Genomic DNA, 18550 nt, shown 5'->3' on the forward strand with positions numbered 1-18550 from the left:
TGAGCCACCCCACCTGTAGACCACCCACCTCCAGGCTTGGATAGGGTTAAAAGAGGTGGTCTGGAGTTCCCACTTGGGAGCCCCCAGTTATAGGCTCTATCATCATGGTGCCCTCTTTGAGCAAAGTGGCCATTTCCAGAGTCTTTCCACAGAGACCAGAAACAGGGGCACCATGCCCCACAGCTGCCCTCCTCTGCCTCAGTTCCTCCCTGCAGGGATAAAGCTTATCCCTGAGCTGGGGGGCAGGACTGTGAGCTGGAGCAACCCTGCTTCTGTCTACAAACTCCCAGAAAGCAGTAGTAACTCCAGCCTCTGGCAGAGGCTGTCTCCCACTGCTGCTGCACTGAACAGCCCCAGCCTCCCTGGGTCGAGGATGGACTTGAGAGGAAACTGGGGTAGATGAGTGAAGCTACCTGCTCACCAACAGAGAAGACCAACGAGGTCCAGCACAACTTCTGCTGCCTGTAAGGCGGTTCTCCCTTTTCCTCAACCAAGAGGGGTCCCCGCCCCAGACCGGGTCTTGCAATATTGCCCAGGCTCCAACTCCTGATCCTCTGGAGTCACTCTGGAGTGACTGGGACTGCAGGCATGCCCCTCACACACACTTTTCTTTTTCTTTTCTTTTTTTCTCTTTTCTTTTCTTTTTTTTTTTTTGAGAGAGGAGAGAGAGAGAGAGAGAGAGAGAGAGAGAGAGAGAGAGAGAGAGAGAGAGAGAATATTATTTGATATTTATTTTTCAGTTTTCGGCGGGCACAACATCTTTATTTTATTTTATGTGGTGCTGAGGATCCAACCCAGCGCCCCGCGCAGGCCAGGGGAGCGTTACCGCTTGAGCCACATCCCCAGTCCCACTTTTCTTTTTTAAAGTGATGTGGCTCGGTTTTAACCAGGACTTTTGCAGCCTCCAGACTTACCACGGTGAGCTGTGTCCCCCGGGGCGGGACGTGGAGGCCGCCGGGCGCCGGGCAGGGCGCGCGCCCTGGGGACCTGGTGTCATGAGCCTCCAGGCCGCAGGCGGCAGCAGCGCGCGGCGGGGCCGGACACAATGTAGCGGCCGAGGCGCGACGGGTTACAATGTAGCGGCGGCGGCGGCGGCTGAGTTCTGGTGAGCGCAGAGCGGCCTCCGGGCGGCAGGCCCGGCCAGGGGGCGGGGAGCGGGAGCGCTGGGCCTCGGGCGCGCACGGCCCGCCCGGCAGGACCCCCTGAAGCCCGGCTGCGGACGCGGACGCCGGAGCGCAGAGCCTGCGGAAGGCCCCCGCGCGCCCGAGGCAGGGTTCGGACTCGCGGCCCCAGCTGCCCACCCTCTGGTCCTCTCCCGGGAGCGCCAGGCACTTCCATCTGGCAGAGTTTAGGACCTAGACGGAGGGACCTTTCCACCCAGTTAACTGTCACCGTCAGTATGGGATCCGGGAGGCCCAAAGACCCGCATCACTGTGCCTTCCTCAGCGATGCTGGGTTGCTCTGAGCCTCGGGTTTCCCCTGTATGAAATGGGTGGGCGTGGTGGCAGACTGATCCCCACCAGGACCTGAGTATCCCCAGGGTGCATTCGGGTGGTGGGTGAAGGTGGAGATAGGGTTGGGGGAGGTTTGTCTCGGCAGCTAGCCTCATTGGTGGGTCGTCCTTAAAGGAATGGTAACCCTGTCCCTGGGCACACCTGGGTCCTGGCAGGCCTTGTTTAAGGTACAGATGAAGCGCACTTTGTCCCCCTCCAGGGTGAACTCTCAGGACCTCCAGATGACAGCTGGAATGGTAGCCAGGTGGGCAGGACATGGGGGGTCTGATGCATGGATCCTGAAGATATCCTCAGCTTCAGCTCAGTGTCCCTCTGCCCCTGGGGCTCCTCTGGCTACACTCTGACGTTTCTTTGATTGCTATGTTGGCAGTCACCTCCACTACAAGAGGGGAGATCTCTAGAGGGCAGAGGATAGAGAGTGGGGTTCTTTCCTCTCTCTCTCCCCTTTCTTGCCTGTTCCTTTCTAAGTTCAAGCCAGAATAATGGGTGCAGAGCTCTGTGGGGTGACTTTGAAGGGAATGGTTTGCTGGCTCTGTACTAAAGTCAGCAGCTGTACTCTTGCAGCCATGTGCTGGGACATCATCTATCTGCCCTCAGCAGACAGGGAAACTTGATTCCCTAACCAGTCAGGAGAGAAACTAGCACTGAGAGGTCAAATGACACCACTGCTTCATCCATCCACTGCCTCGGTGCCAGGCCTGGGGGGTAACAATGCCACTCAGGAATTGAATAAAAGATGCTGTTTCCTCTGGAGATTGCAGCCCCAAGACAGTTGCTGGGAAGTGTAAAGATATTGAGTCTCAGGCTAAGGTTTGCAGGGAGAGCTCCTGGGGGTGGCTTCCAAGCCCTTTACTCCAATTCCTTTCTATTGGGCTCATTATCATGTGATAACAGTGATAGTTTTCTCAGCAGCAACTCTGGGCTGCTGATTTTCATGTCTATATGAACATTTAACCTCTCATCCACTTAAGGAGGCAGTGTTCTCCCTGACTGTAGGCAATGTGGTCCTGTAGCTCATTACTAGGAAAGCCAGAATTTAAATCAGAGTTGTCATCTCAACAATAATGGTAACAATGATAATAACAAGTTGTAGCTGGTACTTATCATGGGCTTACTATGTGCTGGCCAGTACTTTCAGAACTTTGTATTAACCAATATTTACAATAGGCCCACAGGGTACTATCATATCTTCATGTGAGAGATGAGAAGTTGGAAGTAGAGAAATGTGTAGGCTTTTACCCAAGTCATGAAGTGGGGAACTGGCAGAACTGGGGTTTAAACTGGGCTTGCTCATCTTAACACCAAGAGGCAACTAGGGTGAAGAATCAGGTTTTGTTTGGGCTGCAACAGACAGAACTCTATCCCCAATAACAGTGGTGTGAATGGAAATTTGTTTCTGTCTCACTTGAAAGAAACTTTGCAGTGAGTGCTCAGGGCTCAGATGGCGTCTCCTGCAATCTTGTCATTTGGCCATCTGCATTGTGGCTTCTATGTCCCTGCCCAAGGTAGTTGCTCCAGCTCTACTCAGTACATCTTCACCCCAGACAGCAAAAGGGAGGATGGAAGGACTGCAGAGGGGCAGCCCTCCCTTTAAGAACAATTCCCAGAAGTCTTGTGTGATCTTTTTGTTCATTTTCTATTGGTCAGAACATAGTCACATTACCATGTCTAGCTGCAGGAGAGACTGGGAAATCATGTGACAAGCCAAAAAACGAGGACTCCCTACTCAAGATGAAGGCATCAGTGAATATTGGGAGTGCATAATCTCTCCTGCTATTCTCTGGGCACTTGGGAGGTGGGTATCAGATGGCTGCCTCTGACTCTGGTGCCCAGTGTGAGCCACCCATAGTCACCAGGTGATAGTAAGAGGCCAGGCTTGAGCCACAGCGCCTTCATCCTCTTCTGTACCTTCCCGTTTTGACCCAGGAGCTGCCTGTCAACAGGTGCTGGCTCCTGCCAGACTAGAACTCTGGCTGCCCAACCCATACTCCACATCAGAGGCATAACAAGCAGGACAGGATCCACAGGTGGTGTGGAGCTCCTGACTCCAGTGTAAGGACAGCATGGGGCTGGGGTGGGGCTGTTTAGCTGCCAGTGAGGTGACACTGGGACCCAGGGCAGGGCCTTTCCCTCTGGACTCAGTTCTCTTCCATTTCTTTTGGGTGAGGGAGCAGAGGAGGAGTCACAGGATTGTCTTGCGTAACAGGTATGGAAGAAGCGTAACCAGGACCCATGGACTTACTGCACAGCTTTGAAAAATTATCTTTTGACTTCCTATGATAGTAAATCTTTTCTGTTTTTGTTTTCTTCTTTCTTTATACAATGGATTTAAACCAGGGTTGCTTTACCACTGGGCCACATCCCCAACCCTTTTTGTTTTCTACTTTGAGACAGGATCTCACTAAGTTGCTTAAGGCCTTGCTAAGTAGCTGAGGCTGGCCTTGAACTTGTGATCCTCTTGTCTCAGCCTTCTAAGCTGTGTGTGCCACTGTACCCTGCCTATCATAGTAAATCTTACCAAGAGCTTATTTTGTGCTCAACTTCTGTGAACCAATTTCACCTGGAAAGTGGCTGACTTGTGGATGATGGAATGGAGGCAGAGGGAGGCCGTGGAGGGAACAGGGCCAGAGAGGTTGAGGAGTGTGACCCAGCTAATTAAGTGGGAGCCCTATTTGGCTGCCTGTGTTCCTGCCCAGCCAAAGCCCTTCCTTCCTGCCTGGAGTCCTTAGCCCTATGTGTCCTTAGTTTGTTGAGTCCTGTGACGGGAAAGAACAGTTACTGATCCTTGACTAGGCACTTCCTTCTTGTTACCTTGGAGGACAAGGCACAGAGCTGTGGGAATGTCCCAGGTCATGTGGCTCTCAGCAGGACTGGAACCCAGACTGAGAGGTGCCAGCAGAGTCTAGAACCTGGAGGCATTCCTGGAGCAGGTGGAAGGTGGGCCCTGCCAGTCACACAACAGACAGCAAAGCAGGGTGGGCCCCGCCCTGGCTGCAGTTCCAGGAGTTGTGGTGGGAAAGGAACACCTTAGGTTGGGATGGAGGATCCCAGTTGTAGGAGACGTGTCTCAGGGAAGTAGGCCAACAGCAGGGGCATGGCAGGACTTGGCCGGGTGAGGCCAGTTTAGACGTATGGGGGACCCCCCCAGCGCTGGAGCCCTGTAGTGTCTGGGGTAAAAGAACCCTGAGCTGGGAGGGAAGACCTTGGGTTCCAGAGCATCTGGCTGGGCACCCCTGGATAAGACATATACATGATGGACATAGGGAGGGCCTGTCACTGTGGACTTCCCCAGGGGAGCCTGCCAAGGGGCCTGGAGGGGGTGTGCAGGTGGTTGAGGGGGAGTCTGAGGGTGGAGGCTGTGGTGTGGGGATGCTTCCTGAAAGAGGCAGGGGTTTTCAGGAATGGGAATGCTCCATGGTGAGGCTGGGACCTGGGTCCTCATCTCGCCCTGCCTGGCTACCGCAGGTGGAATGCTATGGAATATGATGAGAAGCTGGCCCGGTTCCGGCAGGCCCACCTCAACCCCTTCAACAAGGAGCTGGGGCCAAGGCAGCATGAGCAGGGACCTAGTGAGGAGGCCCTGGACATTTCTTCTGAAGGTAGGTGCTGGGGGACTCTGTGGGCCCCCTGACCCTTCTCCCAGCCCACCACCTTTCCTCCCACTGCTCTCTCCAGCATGCTGGCTTTCTCCCAGAGTGGGTTCCCAAGGGCACAGTCCTTTCTACCTGCTCTGTGGATTGATTGCTTCTGCCTTCTTGCCAGCAGGAGCTTTTGAGGGCAGGGATTTGTGTCTGGTGTGCCACTGCTGAATCCCAGGGCCTGGCACATAGTCCACGCTCAGAGGACACTTGTGGAACAAACTCAGAGCCAAGACTGGTGGGGGAAGTTAGCAGGTGGAACATCCTGTGCAGAGGCCCCTGTTCACCTAGGGGTCAGGAGGGTATGAATCCAGGAACTGCAGAGGTGGCCTGCAGTACACACCAGAGTATGGATTTTGTGTTATAGCTGTTCAGTGGCTACACCACACACACACACTTCCTCTTTTTTTAGAAATTCAGTTGCTTTTTTGGCTGTGTAGAATCAGTGCAGAGTCCATGTAGTTATACATGAAGTATCTGCTGTAGAAACTGCGATGTTTCTATAAAGCTATCTTGTGGGCCTCTTTTAGCACCATTGAATACCATTCCACCTCATCTTTTTCTTTTAATATTTATTTTTCGGTTTTAGGTGGACATAATATCTTTATTTTACATTTATGTGGTGCTGAGGATTGAACCCAGGCCCTTGCATGTTCTAGGCGAGCGCTCTACCACTGAGCCACAATCCCATCTTTTTGAATCAAACCAAATGGGTGTGCAGAACTGAGCAGGCCCAGCTCCCCAGGGCCTGCTTCCTGTGTCCACCTGCGTCCCACTTCCCAGCTCCAGTGGCCCCAGCTTCCTTCCTGGGGGATGAGGAGCATGAGAGAGAGCAGGCTGAGTTTTCTTTCCTACCATCCTCCATGCCCCTCCTCTCTTCCTCCAGAGACCCTGCCTGAGCTGCCCCCTGGGGAGCCTGGGTTCCACTGCTCTGAGCGCGTGATGGATCTTGGCCTGTCTGAGGACCACTTCTCCCGCCCTGTGGTGAGGTTTGGGTCTGGGAGGGGAGAGGGGCTGGACCATGAGGTTTGAGGTGTGCAGTCTTCCCTCCCCAGGGAACCACCATTTTCAGGTGCTGATAGTCCCCTCCTCAGCCAAGTCCCCTGGAGCTCGAATCTGAGCCTGTTGGAGAGCAGATGGAGAAAGCCTGGGCTTGGAGCTTGAGAACCGGGGCTTCCACCCTCCTCTAGGCTCCTGCTCCAGATTCTTGGGGAGCCAGTGTGAGGATTGGTTCCCTTTGGGGTCTTCAGGGGTCTTGTAGATCTGCAGTGGAGTGAGGGTGGATGAGGAAAGCAGGAGACCTTCCCTGCCTCCCCAGCCACCCAGCACTGAAGGGCCACTCTTGCTTGTTCTATGAAGTTCTACAAAAGGGTTACTTTGAATGAAAAGTGAATGTGGAAGAGCTGGAATTATTTTAAAAGTTAGAAAGCCTTTAGTTTTATGCAAACTATCTCCAACTTTTATTTGAGAGAAACACAGTAAAATCAGAATGTAACTTAAAAAGGTTTAGCCAGAAGTCACCCGATTCTAATTCATTTTTCATTTTGTATGTGGCCTCAAAACGTTGCCCATGCAGATACATGTTTTTATCTTTATCATAACATTTTGAATACTTCCTTTTGGCCACAGACTTTCCAAGGAGAAGGGAAGGGTGCCATCTTCTCTTTGCCTGGGTCTCTTAGAGCCCAGCATACTGGTAGATGAGGAAGGCTCCTGAGTGTCAGCCCAACCAGGAGCTGCCTCCCTGTGGTCTGTTCTGAGTCTGGGGCTTAGCAAATCCCTGCTAGTCTGGTGGTGGTGGACACCTCCAGGCTCCTTTATTGGCATTTGTCTGGGCTTGGCAATTGAGCCAAGTGGCCATTTCCTCTCCTTTATGACAGCAAGTGTCATTTCCCCAGCTTTCCTCTAAGGGAAGTTCTTTTGAAGTAAGTGTAACAGTCAGCCACAGTGGTGCATACTTGTAATCCCAGTGACTCGGGAGGCTGAGGCAGGAGAATTGCAAGTTTAAGGCCGATTTTCTCAGCAACTTAGTGGGACCCTGTCTCAAAAAGAATACCACCACCACCAACAACAACAAACCAGCACTGGGGATGTAGGTCAGTGGTTAAGTGCCCCTGGATTCAACCCACAGTACAAACAAACAAACAAACAAATAAATAGTAAGTGAAATAGTAGAGTCAACAAAACAAAAAAACAAACCCCAGTCAAATTTCTGGAAAAAAAAAGGAAGTTAGTGTGCTTGTGTATGGAGGAGTGGGGGTTGGGCTGGGGACCACATCAGCTTCCAGCATGTCAAACAAGCCCTGTAGCACTGAGCGTCCATCCCAGCCCTTGGAAGTTGTATTTTGGAAAGCATCCTGAATTACTAGGTCTTCAGAAGTCTGTGGGTAGACTAGTCCAGTTGGGGACAGGCAGTGCAGGATGGATTCTGACTGTGCTGCTAATTCTCCTGGGCTTTGAACAAGTCCTCATCTGGTGGAAGGGCTTGAGGTCTGCTCTGTGCCTAACTGTCCATGAGATCCAGTCTGGCCTCCAAGGGAGAGTCCAAGGAGTGGCCATCTGACTGCTCCCCAACCTGGCAGGGTCTGTTCCTGGCCTCCGATGTTCAGCAACTACAGCAGGCAATTGAGGAATGCAAGCAGGTGATCCTGGAGCTGCCTGAGCAGTCAGAGAAGCAGAAGGACGCAGTGGTGAGGCTCATCCACCTGCGGCTGAAGCTCCAGGAGCTGAAGGTGGGTGCTGGCCGGCTGTGCCACAGAGGGAGCCTAGAGCCAGGGCTGTAGCAGTGGGGACAGGAGCACCAGGGTGGCGTCCAGTTCCTCCCTGGTGCGTCTTTTTGGGCTCTGAGGGGCTGAGATATAAAGGCATCTAGAAATGCAGAGTGAGAGATGGGCCCTTATCCCAAGTACAGGCTTTTCCCCTCTTGGTTGCGAGGAACAGAAACCTGACCTTAAGTAGCTTCAATGAGAAGGAAAGTATTTTCTTGTTAACCAACAGATCCTCAGGAATCCTGCCCTCTTTTGTTCTGCTTTCCATGTTTGACCCCTCCTCAGTAGTCCGCGGACAGGTGATGCAGACAGGAGCCCAGCAACGGCAGCCGGGCTTTGCAGCAGAGGAGAGCTTCCTTTCCTTTCCTTTTTTTTTTTTTTTTTTGGTGGTTCTGGGGATGGAACTAGGGCCTCCTGCCAGTTAGGCAAGTGCTCTACCACTGAGACACCCCCCCCCTCTGAAGCTCCCCTTTGTTAGTGGTTAAGGCAGAAGTCAGTCCTGGGCCCTCCTGACCTCTGATTGGCTGGTCCTGCCACATGGCCATGCCTGAAACCAGCACAGCAGTGAGCCAGCTCTGGTCATGTGCCCACTGAAGCAAGTGAGTGGGGCAATCCCTCTTTGAGCCATGTCCTCCTCTCTAGATGAGGAGGAGGAGTTTCCTGACAGGAGAACAGAAGGAGGTAATGAATCCCAGAGTCCAAAATCCCTAGGTGTCCACTGCAGGCCAATTGTGTTCCTCGGCTTGGCTGTCATTGTGTGCCCTGCAGTGACCCACAATGTGTGTGTGGCCACAGCCTCACTGATTTCCTAATGAAGACTCCACATCAGGAGACCCTGGGAAATCAGTAGGGCTGTGGCCACACATAATCCAAAAATTCAGTGGTTTAAAGGAGATTGGTGTGTAATTTTCCTCATGAAAACCCCCCAGGTGGTCCAGGGCCTGTGTGACAGGTAATGGTGTTGAAGACCCGAGTCATCCTTTTTCACGGCTCTGCCATTCCCTGGGAGAGTCCCAGAGGGCTCCACACCACGTCGCTTTGGTCTGCACCCAGCCAGCAAAGGGACATAGGTCATTCCTGCTTACAGGGCTGACCCAGGTGGCAAGTGGCTGACAGGGCTGCCGGGAAATGGAGTGGGTGGTCTGAGGTCTGCCCCTGACTGACCGTCTTTCTATGGCTAATGGGAACTCGTACTCCTATAAGCAGTGCCTGGAGGAAATAAGTAGAGGGGCTAGAATAAAGGAAAGGAGTTGAAACCAACTCACTGGTGGCCCTTTCCTGGCTCTCTGTCTGTAGGACCCCAATGAGGATGAGCCCAACATCAGGGTCCTGCTTGAGCACCGCTTCTACAAGGAGAAGAGCAAGAGTGTCAAGCAAACCTGCGACAAGTGCAACACCATCATCTGGGGACTCATTCAGACTTGGTACACCTGCACAGGTAGGCCAAGACTGAGACCCACTCCTACTGGATAAGCAGTCTAGGTCTCTGGGGCAGGGCAGAGAAGTCCAACGCTCTGCTTCCAGATGTGGGTCATGTTCAGGTGAATCCTCTGTAGTGTGCACAGTGGACTAAGACCTATTGTGTGCTGGAGATACAAGGAACAGTTAGGGGCAAAGATCCTGCCTTCACTGGCCTGCATCCAGATCCAAGCTGTCCAGTACAGTGGTCACTAACTCTACATGGCCATCAAATTTAAGTAGGAATAAATCACTGGTACTGTCTACATTGCGAGTGCTCAATAGCCACCTGAGGCTGGTGGCTGCCACACTGGACAGTATAGAGAGAACATTTCCATCACTGCAGAAGATTTCCTTGGTGGAAATATCAGACTAGTGAATGACATGGGAGTAAAGAAAAAAGGGAAAGGGAATAGGATGTATGGTGGGTAGAGTGGGTACCACTTTAGGGTGCCCACGTGACATTTAAGCAAATGCTTGGAGGTCAGGGAGCAAGGCAGGGATGTACCTAGGGAGGGGTGTTCTGGTTGAGGAAGCCAGGTGATGAAGGGTCCCCTGGTTGAAGTCTTCAAGGAGGAGCAGAAGACAGCGACTAGGGCATCCTGTGTGAGGAGGTGTGGTGAAGTTGGCTTGTTTGTAGAGCCATAGGTGCTTGACTGCTTTAGACTCTGGATGCTGAGTTGAGCAGGGCGGAAGGAGGGGGCAAAGCCGGAAGGAGAGGTGAGTGGAAGGGGGAGGGTACGAAACTCTGATGGGTACGGTGGAGTGAGAGGTGGCTGAGGCCATGCCAGCTGGGGGTTTGGGTGTGCAGTGTAAAAGATAAGGGGAGTTGGCATAACTCGTGGTGTTTGGGCTCAGCTGTGGATGGATGGAGTTGCTGAAAACCAGAGGGGAAACAGGACGGGATGGAACAGAAGAGTGAGAATTCCATTTGGAAAGCTTGGGTTTGGTGGGTGGGAATGGCAGGTTGGCCCCAGGACATGTGTGTCTCGAGTTGAGAGATAAGGCTCAGGGAGCTGTGAGGGTCTTTAAGGCACTTCTGAGGCAATGCCACAATAAGGTCTTGGATTGATCTGGACACTGCAGCAGAAATGTGCAGGATGCAGAGTGGTCCTGCTGAAGGTCAGCCTGTGCTGCAGGACCCTCCTCTCCACTTCTAAGAGGCCTGGTTGTTCCCACCCAGGGTGTTACTACCGCTGCCACAGCAAGTGCTTGAGCCTCATCTCCAAGCCCTGCGTGAGCTCCAAAGTTAGCCATCAGGCTGAGTATGAGCTGAACATCTGCCCTGAGACAGGGCTGGACAGCCAGGATTACCGCTGCGCTGAGTGCCGGGTGCCCATCTCTTTGCGTGAGTGGTGGCAGGGAGAATAGGGTGAGGGAGCTGTTCCAGCATGGGTAGTGGAAGGATTAAGTGAGGGTCTGGGGGTCAGTCCCTGCTCCCTGTCTTTGGGAAGTGACTGACAATTGCATTTCTGACTAAAAGCCAGCTGAGGTTCTAGCTAGTTCCTGACTTGCCCACATCTCTACCTGGCTGGGACCAAAGCTCAGCTCTGTGGCCCTCTGTCACAGGAAGCCCACACAGGCAGGGACCAGAAGAACCACAGGCTAGCCAGACAGAGTGGGTGTTTTGAGACTTACCAGCATTCATTCATGGGGTCCCACGAGCGGTCCTAGAGTGGGATCCTGCCCTGTTTAAATGGTGATCAAACTGAGGGCATAAGCCCCTCAGCCTCATGGCTTAGGGATGGTAGGTCTGGTCTGGAGGGTGGGATCACTGACCCTGCTTTCTATTTTCTGTGGGCTGTGGGCTGGTGAGGCAGGCCGTGGCTGCCAGTGACCTTGAATGGCTGATCCCCACAGGGGGCGTGCCCAGCGAGGCCCGTCAGTGCGACTACACAGGCCAGTACTACTGCAGCCACTGCCACTGGAATGACCTGGCCATCATCCCTGCACGAGTGGTGCACAACTGGGACTTTGAGCCCCGCAAGGTGGGGGCTGGGGACAGGGAAGAGGGCCTGGGGAGGGAGAGCCAAATGGCAGGCAAGCGGTGGGTGTGTCCCATGGCCAGCAGGCACGTGTGGGCGGGATTTGGCTCCCTGGGCTGGCGTGGTCACTCCACCACCCTGCAGGTGTCTCGCTGCAGCCTGCGCTACCTGGCGCTGATGGTGTCCCGGCCAGTGCTCCGACTCCGGGAGATCAACCCTCTGCTCTTCAACTACGTGGAGGAGCTGGTGGAGATCCGGGTGAGGCTAGGGGGGGGCAGGATGCTGTATCTGATGGATTCAGTTTTCTGGCCGTGGAGGGCCACAAAAGGTGTGCGCAGAGGAGAGGTACTGCTTAGGTTCAGCTGGCCCGCTTGGCTGCCCTGCAGATTGACAGTGCTGAAACTGTCCTGGAGCAATCTGATGCAGGCACGGAGGCGATTTTTTAATTTCTAGTAGTCTTATTAAAAAAGTAAAAAGAAACAGGTGAAGATGTTTACTATTTTATGTAACCCAGTGTATCCAAAAGGTGATTTAAATGTGCAATCAATATGTAAAATTATTGATCTATTGTACCCTTTGTGTGTGCCACATCTGAGAATGCCAGTGTGTGCTGTACACTTAGTACAGACCAGCTACGTTCACCTGCTCTGCGCCACGAGGGAGAGCTGGGACTGAGGGCAGACTGAGGCTCTGTCCAGGTAGGAGGTGCCACATTGCCTCCGGCAAGGTGGGGGAAAGGGTTAGTTCCCATGTCACCTGGGAGAGGACCAACAGAGCAGGTTGAGTCGCTGATGAGAGATGTGGGATCCAATTGGAATCTCAGTTCAGTGCTGGATGTGGACCAGTATTGCCCTGATGGGTGCATTGCAGGCCTGGGGAGCTGGGATAAGCAGAGTGGCTGGGGGATTCTGTGGGCGACAGTAAATGAACCTCAAGATTCTGACGTGAGTGTGGCTGGAACTCTCGGATCTGGGACCATCCTGGGGAAACTGAGGGTGCCTCCCCCTTCCCTGCTCATCTTGTTGCCACGCAGACTGTAAACCGAGGCCACCTAGTGGACATGACCCCATAAAACCAGCACAGGGCCAGTCCCTTTGCCTTGCTGACGAGGTCATGGCGAGGGGCCATGACCACCTTTCTGGATCTGTGTGCCCCTAACTGTGTCCTATATGCCTCCCCTCTGCCCTAGCTGAGGAGTTAACCTGCTCCCTTGTCCACAGAAGCTGCGCCAGGACATTCTGCTCATGAAGCCATACTTCATCACTTGCAAGGAGGCCATGGAAGCTCGTCTGCTACTGCAGGTCAGACTCTCAGAGGGACTGGCCCCAAAGAGCCAGGGTGATGGAATCACCTCACACTCAGAACTTTTCAGATAACTTGGTAGTTGTGTATGTTTAGCTTGTAGGCAGTCTGGGCCTCCCAAACTGTGCCAGAACACCAGGTTGATAATAAGCCATCAGGTAATCTACCCACAGAAGTGTTCTTTGATTATTTCAGTTTTGGAAACAGATGAGTAAGATGTCCTTCAACCTTCATGTGAGTCTCCATGGGGGTGAACCTGGCCCAGCTTCCTCCCACAGGAGAAACACAAGTTGTCTTTATTTTTTAATATCTTTAATTTTTATTTATACATTTTTATGTGGTACTTAGGATTGACCCCAGTGCCTCACACATGCTAGGTGAGCACTCTACCAGTGAGCCACAACCCCAGCCCAGGAGGAACACAAGTTTTATTTTATTTTTTCATTTATGTTTTATTTGTAGATGAACACAATATCTTTATTTTATTTTATGTGGTACTGAGGATCGAACCCAGGGCCTCACACATGCTAGGCGAGCGCTCTACCGCTGAGTCACAACCCCATCCCAAACACAAGTTTTAAAACTCACCTGTTTGGGGCTGGGGATGTGGCTCAAGCGGTAGCGCGCTCGCCTGGCCTGCGTGAGGCCGGGGTTCGATCCTCAGCACCACATACAAACAAAGATGTTGTGTCCGCCGAAAACTAAATAAATAAATATTTAAAAAAAAAACAAAAACAAAAAACTCACCTGTTTAGGGGCTGGGCCTGTGGCTCAGTGGTAGAAGGCTTGCTTAGCATTTGTGAGGCTCTAAGTTCCATCCTCAGCACCACATAAACATAAATGAATAAAACAAAGGTCTTGTGTTCAACTGCAACCAAAAGAAATATTTAGAATAAACCACCTGTTGATTCTTCAACCAACATTCACGACTCTGGTCTGGATTCTGAAAACAGTGAATAGGACAAGCAGGAGAGTTCTGTACCCTTGGAGAGTGCCCATCAGTCAGGAATCCAAGAAAAATGAGTGTCTGTCAGAGATAGGCACAGTGGACAAGAGAAAGCAGGGAAGGGGACAGGGAGTGTGGGGCAGGTGCCAAGCAGGGGAACTGGGACCAGGAAGAGGGACAGCCGGAATTGGGAAGGACTGGAAGAGGGGAGTAGTGGGACCACCCCTGTGGCTGAAGGGGCATCAGAGGGGCAAGGAGAATAGGGGCACACAGACTCAGGAACATGGCCTTGGCTCCGTGACCCTCTTAGGCGTCCCCAGGCTCCTGGAGTCTGTTCTCGAGCCCACACACAGGCACCTTCCTCAGCACCCTGAGCCCTGACAGTGGGAGTGGCCCAGGTGGAGGGGGGGTCCTTGCTCTGTGCTTGGGGTCACATCTTCTGGCTCACAGCTCCAGGACCGGCAGCACTTTGTGGAGAACGATGAGATGTACTCCATCCAGGACCTGTTGGATGTCCACGTGGGCCGCCTGGGCTGCTCGCTCACTGAGACCCACACACTCTTCGCCAAGCACATCAAGCTGGACTGTGAGGTGGGTCTCCATAGCCCTCCATGGTTGGGGTCTGGACCAGAGGGACCATGAAGCTGCTCTTTGGCCCTCCAGACTCAAGAGCTGGGATTGGCAGAAGAAGCAGCTGGGTCCAGCCTATCCATGGCCCGAGCTGGCACCTACCTGCCCACCTTCAATTCCCACACTGTTTCCCCTTCCTACCAGCGGTGCCAGGCCAAGGGGTTCGTGTGTGAGCTCTGCAGAGAGGGCGATGTGCTGTTCCCATTTGACAGCCACACATCTGTGTGTGCCGACTGCTCAGCCGTCTTCCACAGGTGGGTGTGGCCTGGACCCGACTTCAGACTGGTTGCTGAGCTCAGCTGTGACTCTGTCTGCCCTCAGCTGTGGCTGGTCTGTGTGAGCCTCACTGCTGTCCCCGAGAGACAGGGAAACAGACCTTTGGGCCTGGGCTGATTCTGAGACACGTAGTTAGGTCCTGGTGTCTGCCTAAATCAAAAATCCTACGAGGGACGAATGCCCACGGAGCTGGGAAGGGACTGCTGCAGCCCAGATGGCCCTGCACTTGCTCCCTTCTGCACCAGTGGCATTCACTCTTTCAGGTCAGTACAGGCCAAATGTTCCCAAGCTTTAGTTCCTGAAACCCTTAGTGCCTCAGTTACTTAAACAAACAAACAAACAAACAAAAAAAACTAACACACTTGATTCCTAAGTACTTATGTCCAAACAGTGTTATAAGGATTCATGTCCTGAAGATTTATTTATTTATTTATCCTATAGTGGCTGTTTGGAAAAATAATATACATAAGTCAGAAGAAAAGCATTTTGAATTTTGTTGTTCAATAAGTATCATTTTCTACTAATGACACATGTGTACCTGCTGGGCCCTGAAGTCAAGTGGGACACTATTCCCCATGTTCTGCCCACACTGATTTTTGCTGGGCATCTGCTGTTTATCATAGCAACTGATGACATCGCAGCTCTACACAGCTAGGGAGTCACAAAATTCCCTTGAGCTAGTAGTCTGCATGTGCCTCACAGACTTCAAATATTGCTGTGTTCTCTTCAAAGAGGTAAATGAGCTTGTAGAGCCCCACACACTCTCTGCAGTGCCCTGGCATGCCTTGACACACAGTTTAGAACCATGGATAGAAGCACCAGAGTGGCATGAACAGGTAGAGACAGTCAAGTAGCTACAAGTGTGGAGCCTCGGTGTGACTGCCTGGCTGAGCCCCACTAACTAGGAGCCTGCAGCGTTGGGTAATGTGCGGACCTTAGCAGAGGCACATTCGTGGGCCTCAAGGTTAGTGACACCTGGATGAAGACCCTGCTCCTGTCCTGTGGTACTGAACATCTGTGGGCCTGTTTCTGTGTTTGTAGAGGGTTAATGGAAGCTAACTCAGGAGGCTGTGAGAGTCCCATGGTATAATTTTACATGCAGAGTCCCAGCCTGTCTTTCTGCCCCCAGGGACTGCTACTACGACAACTCAACCACCTGCCCCAAGTGTGCCCGGCTCAACTTGAGGAAGCAGTCACTCTTCCAGGAGCCCGATCCAGACCTGGATGCCTAGAGCACTGAGCACACCACCTGCCTCTCTGGCACCCACCCCACTGGCATTGCAAAGCCAGGGTGCTGTTTCTGCCCTGAAGACCCTTTGGGTGCATCCTTTGGATTTCTTCACTCCTGCTGGGCCAGAAGTGGGTGAGCAGTGCCCACCAGGACTGATGATCTCCAGGTGCTGGCTGGACTTGGGGCATCTGCACCTGGCTGTTAACTTGGTGTGCTGCTGTGAGGGGTCACAGTGTAGTCCCTACCCTCCACCCCCACTAGAGGATTCCTTGGTCAGGGTGAGACTTTCTAGGGGGATAGGGAAGGACCTCCTACTCCCCAGTGACACAGCCTTCCCCAATCCCCTAAGGCCAAGGCTTCTGGGTTCTAGAGATGTCCCTCCCTGCTTCTGTCCAAGCCACTCTGCAACTGGTCAGGTAAAGACCCCCAGAGGGCTTCAGAGGAGTGGCCAGTGAGACCTGAGCCTGCCAGCTGCATACATCCAGCCTTGGGCCTGTTCCATCTGCTCTGGCAGAGGCTTTAGATTCTACCTGAAGACCAACCCTTCTGGTCCCTTGCCTCTTTGGGAGCTTCTGATCATCCCTGGCTGGGGCTCTTCAAGGTGGTGTCCATGGCACCACCTGAGGTTCTTCTAAGTCATCCATGGGCCGTCAGTCCATTGGGACCCTCGCTCCCTGATCAGGAAAGGGAGGCTTCCTGCTGTGGGGCTTCTCCTGGTGGGTGCGCTTGCTGCTGCTCTTGCTCTGGCCCAGCCCCCTTATCCTGGTGCTCTGAGATGAGTGGTGGTGGGCCCAGCCCAAGAAGGGTGTCCTGGCCTCCGGTGTGTAGCAGGAACTGAGTCCCTGGAGGAGGTTCCAGGTCAGGTAAAGGAGTTGGGTACAATAGGCCTGTGTGGCATTCCTTGGGATCACATTTGTCCATGGAGCTTTGTCTTGCTGCCAGTCTGTGAAGAGCTCCAGAGAGCTCAGAGATGACCATCCAAAAAGTTTTGGTTTGGGGCCTGAGGCCTGAGAAATGGGAATATTTGCTGCAGGAAGAACGAAGCAGGAGGTGTAGAGCTCATGCAGGAATGTCCAGACCTGGAAGGTGGGTAGGACCCAGGCTTTTCAGTGGGAAAGCCACTCCCAGCCTTGGGGTTTGCACCTTACAGGTCCTAGGGATGGGGATGTTGCAGGAGGGGATGTCAGGACATGGTCTTCTAGCCATCTGTCCCTGGACAGCTGGGGTTGCTTTTGTCTGTCCCTTTCCTCCCCACCCTAGACTGTGCTTGGCTTTGGACATACACAGGTGGTGGGCAGAGGGCAGGTGATGGCTATCCATCACCTGTGACTAAGCCCAAGAGACACTTCAGCCAGCAGGACACAGCCCAGCTTGCTGGCTCATTCTGTGGGTGGGGGGTGGGGATGAAACAGCACCCTCCTTGTCCGGCTGTGCCACCAGTTGGCTTGAGGCAAGGCGCTTGCTGTGTTTTGCCTCAGTTTCCCCATCTGGAAAATGGGTAAAGTGGTATTGACCTACCTCAGGGTGGAACAGTGACAAGGGGACACTGTTGAAATTCTTTAAGGAGTGTGACATGAGGTCGGGTCAGTGGTGGGTCCCTATCCTGCTTCCCCTTTCTCTTTGGGATTGAATGGGGGGCAAAGGCTAAGTGCCCTTTTCCTATACCCCTAAATCTGCATGTCTATCACTACTGCATCACATTTCTGTCACGTGGATATTGGTCATTCCTGAACCTCCTGGGTAGTCAACATCACGTTATTCTAGTTACAAAGTATTATGTCCTTAGAAAACATCTGTAGGCTGGCGTTTGTTGGACAAAGCGTTGGCTCCCACTTTTTAGATATTCCCTACTCCTCCCACTACTACTGTGCTTTTTTTAAACTCACCTCTATACCTTGTCCTCTAACACCTCTTCTCTACCTTTCTGGATGACAGTCGTCTTTAATTAGAATCATGTGTGGGACCTTCTACTAGTCACAGCATGATAGGAAGAACCACAGCCAGAAGTTGATTTGCATGGCCAGCATCTTATAGAAGACTACACCCAAAGATACCCATAGCGTGGAACACGGATGGCCTGAGGAAGGCCCAGTCACAGTAATGCCACCATCTGTGTCTCATTAAATGTGTTCTCTAGACTCTGGTGTGTGTGGTGAATCTGGGATAAAGCAGAGTTGTTTGACATAAAAGCCAACATCAGGGGTAGGAAACCTCATGGCCTTCCCCTCCAGCAGGCTTAAATGTACCTGGTTTCGGGTGAAATTGGAAGAAGTGCTTAAGATGGGGCTGGGGTTGTGGCTTAGCAGCGGAGCGCTTGCCTAGCACTTGCGAGGCCCTGGTTCGATTCTCAGCACCACATAAAAATAAATAAATAAAATGAAGGTATTAAAAAAGAAGAAGAAGTGCTTAAGATGGTGTCAGACAGATCAAGACCTGAGCCTTCTCTGGTGGTGTGTGGAGAACTTGCATAATTTATCTCAGCCTTCATTTTGATGAGCTGGGATGACCACACAAATCTCCAGGAAGCCTTTGGCACTGTGCCTTCCATGTAGAAAATGCTCTGTAAATAGCAGCTATGTTTCTCTGAAGTCCTCAGGACTGGCCCATCATTTAATCATGACATGTTCATCCAGAGTCCCATTCTGGCTCTCAGGAACATCATCCATCTTCACAAGCCAAACCCATTAGAAAGGCCCTCACTGCAGCTCAAGGCCCTTGAATAGGGGTTATTAATGGATGGTCTTCATGAGATTCATAAATCCCCTTCCAAATTAGATTGAAAACTCTAGGTATGCATTTTTT

The 18550-nt window shown here is 52.5% G+C and overlaps 1 protein-coding gene across 10 annotated transcripts; it reads left to right on the top strand.

Moving 5' to 3' along the window:
• The first annotated feature begins 953 nt into the window (after positions 1 to 953).
• DEF8 (differentially expressed in FDCP 8 homolog) lies at positions 954 to 17886 on the top strand. Of its 10 annotated transcripts, none has more exons than XM_081273924.1 (13): positions 1047 to 1105; positions 1714 to 1758; positions 4980 to 5113; positions 6039 to 6136; positions 7735 to 7884; positions 9217 to 9358; positions 10562 to 10726; positions 11239 to 11366; positions 11508 to 11621; positions 12584 to 12664; positions 14062 to 14202; positions 14386 to 14495; positions 15647 to 17886. In XM_081273924.1, the coding sequence occupies exons 2-13, from the start codon at positions 1736 to 1738 to the stop codon at positions 15747 to 15749; spliced, it is 1389 nt and encodes a 462-aa protein (XP_081130050.1). In that variant the 5' UTR covers positions 1047 to 1105; positions 1714 to 1735; the 3' UTR covers positions 15750 to 17886. The 10 variants fall into 10 exon arrangements, 8 of the variants coding, with proteins under 8 accessions (XP_081130051.1, XP_081130050.1, XP_081130052.1 ...); XM_081273926.1 differs by lacking the exon at positions 1047 to 1105 and adding an exon at positions 1143 to 1273; XR_014019626.1 differs by lacking the exons at positions 1047 to 1105; positions 1714 to 1758 and adding an exon at positions 4325 to 4451 and having other exon boundaries at positions 15647 to 16026; positions 17684 to 17886.
• The last annotated feature ends 664 nt before the right edge of the window (positions 17887 to 18550 follow it).

Source organism: Spermophilus citellus (assembly GCF_964194105.1).
Source record: "Spermophilus citellus genome assembly, chromosome: 18".
Taxonomy (NCBI): Eukaryota; Metazoa; Chordata; class Mammalia; order Rodentia; family Sciuridae; genus Spermophilus; species Spermophilus citellus.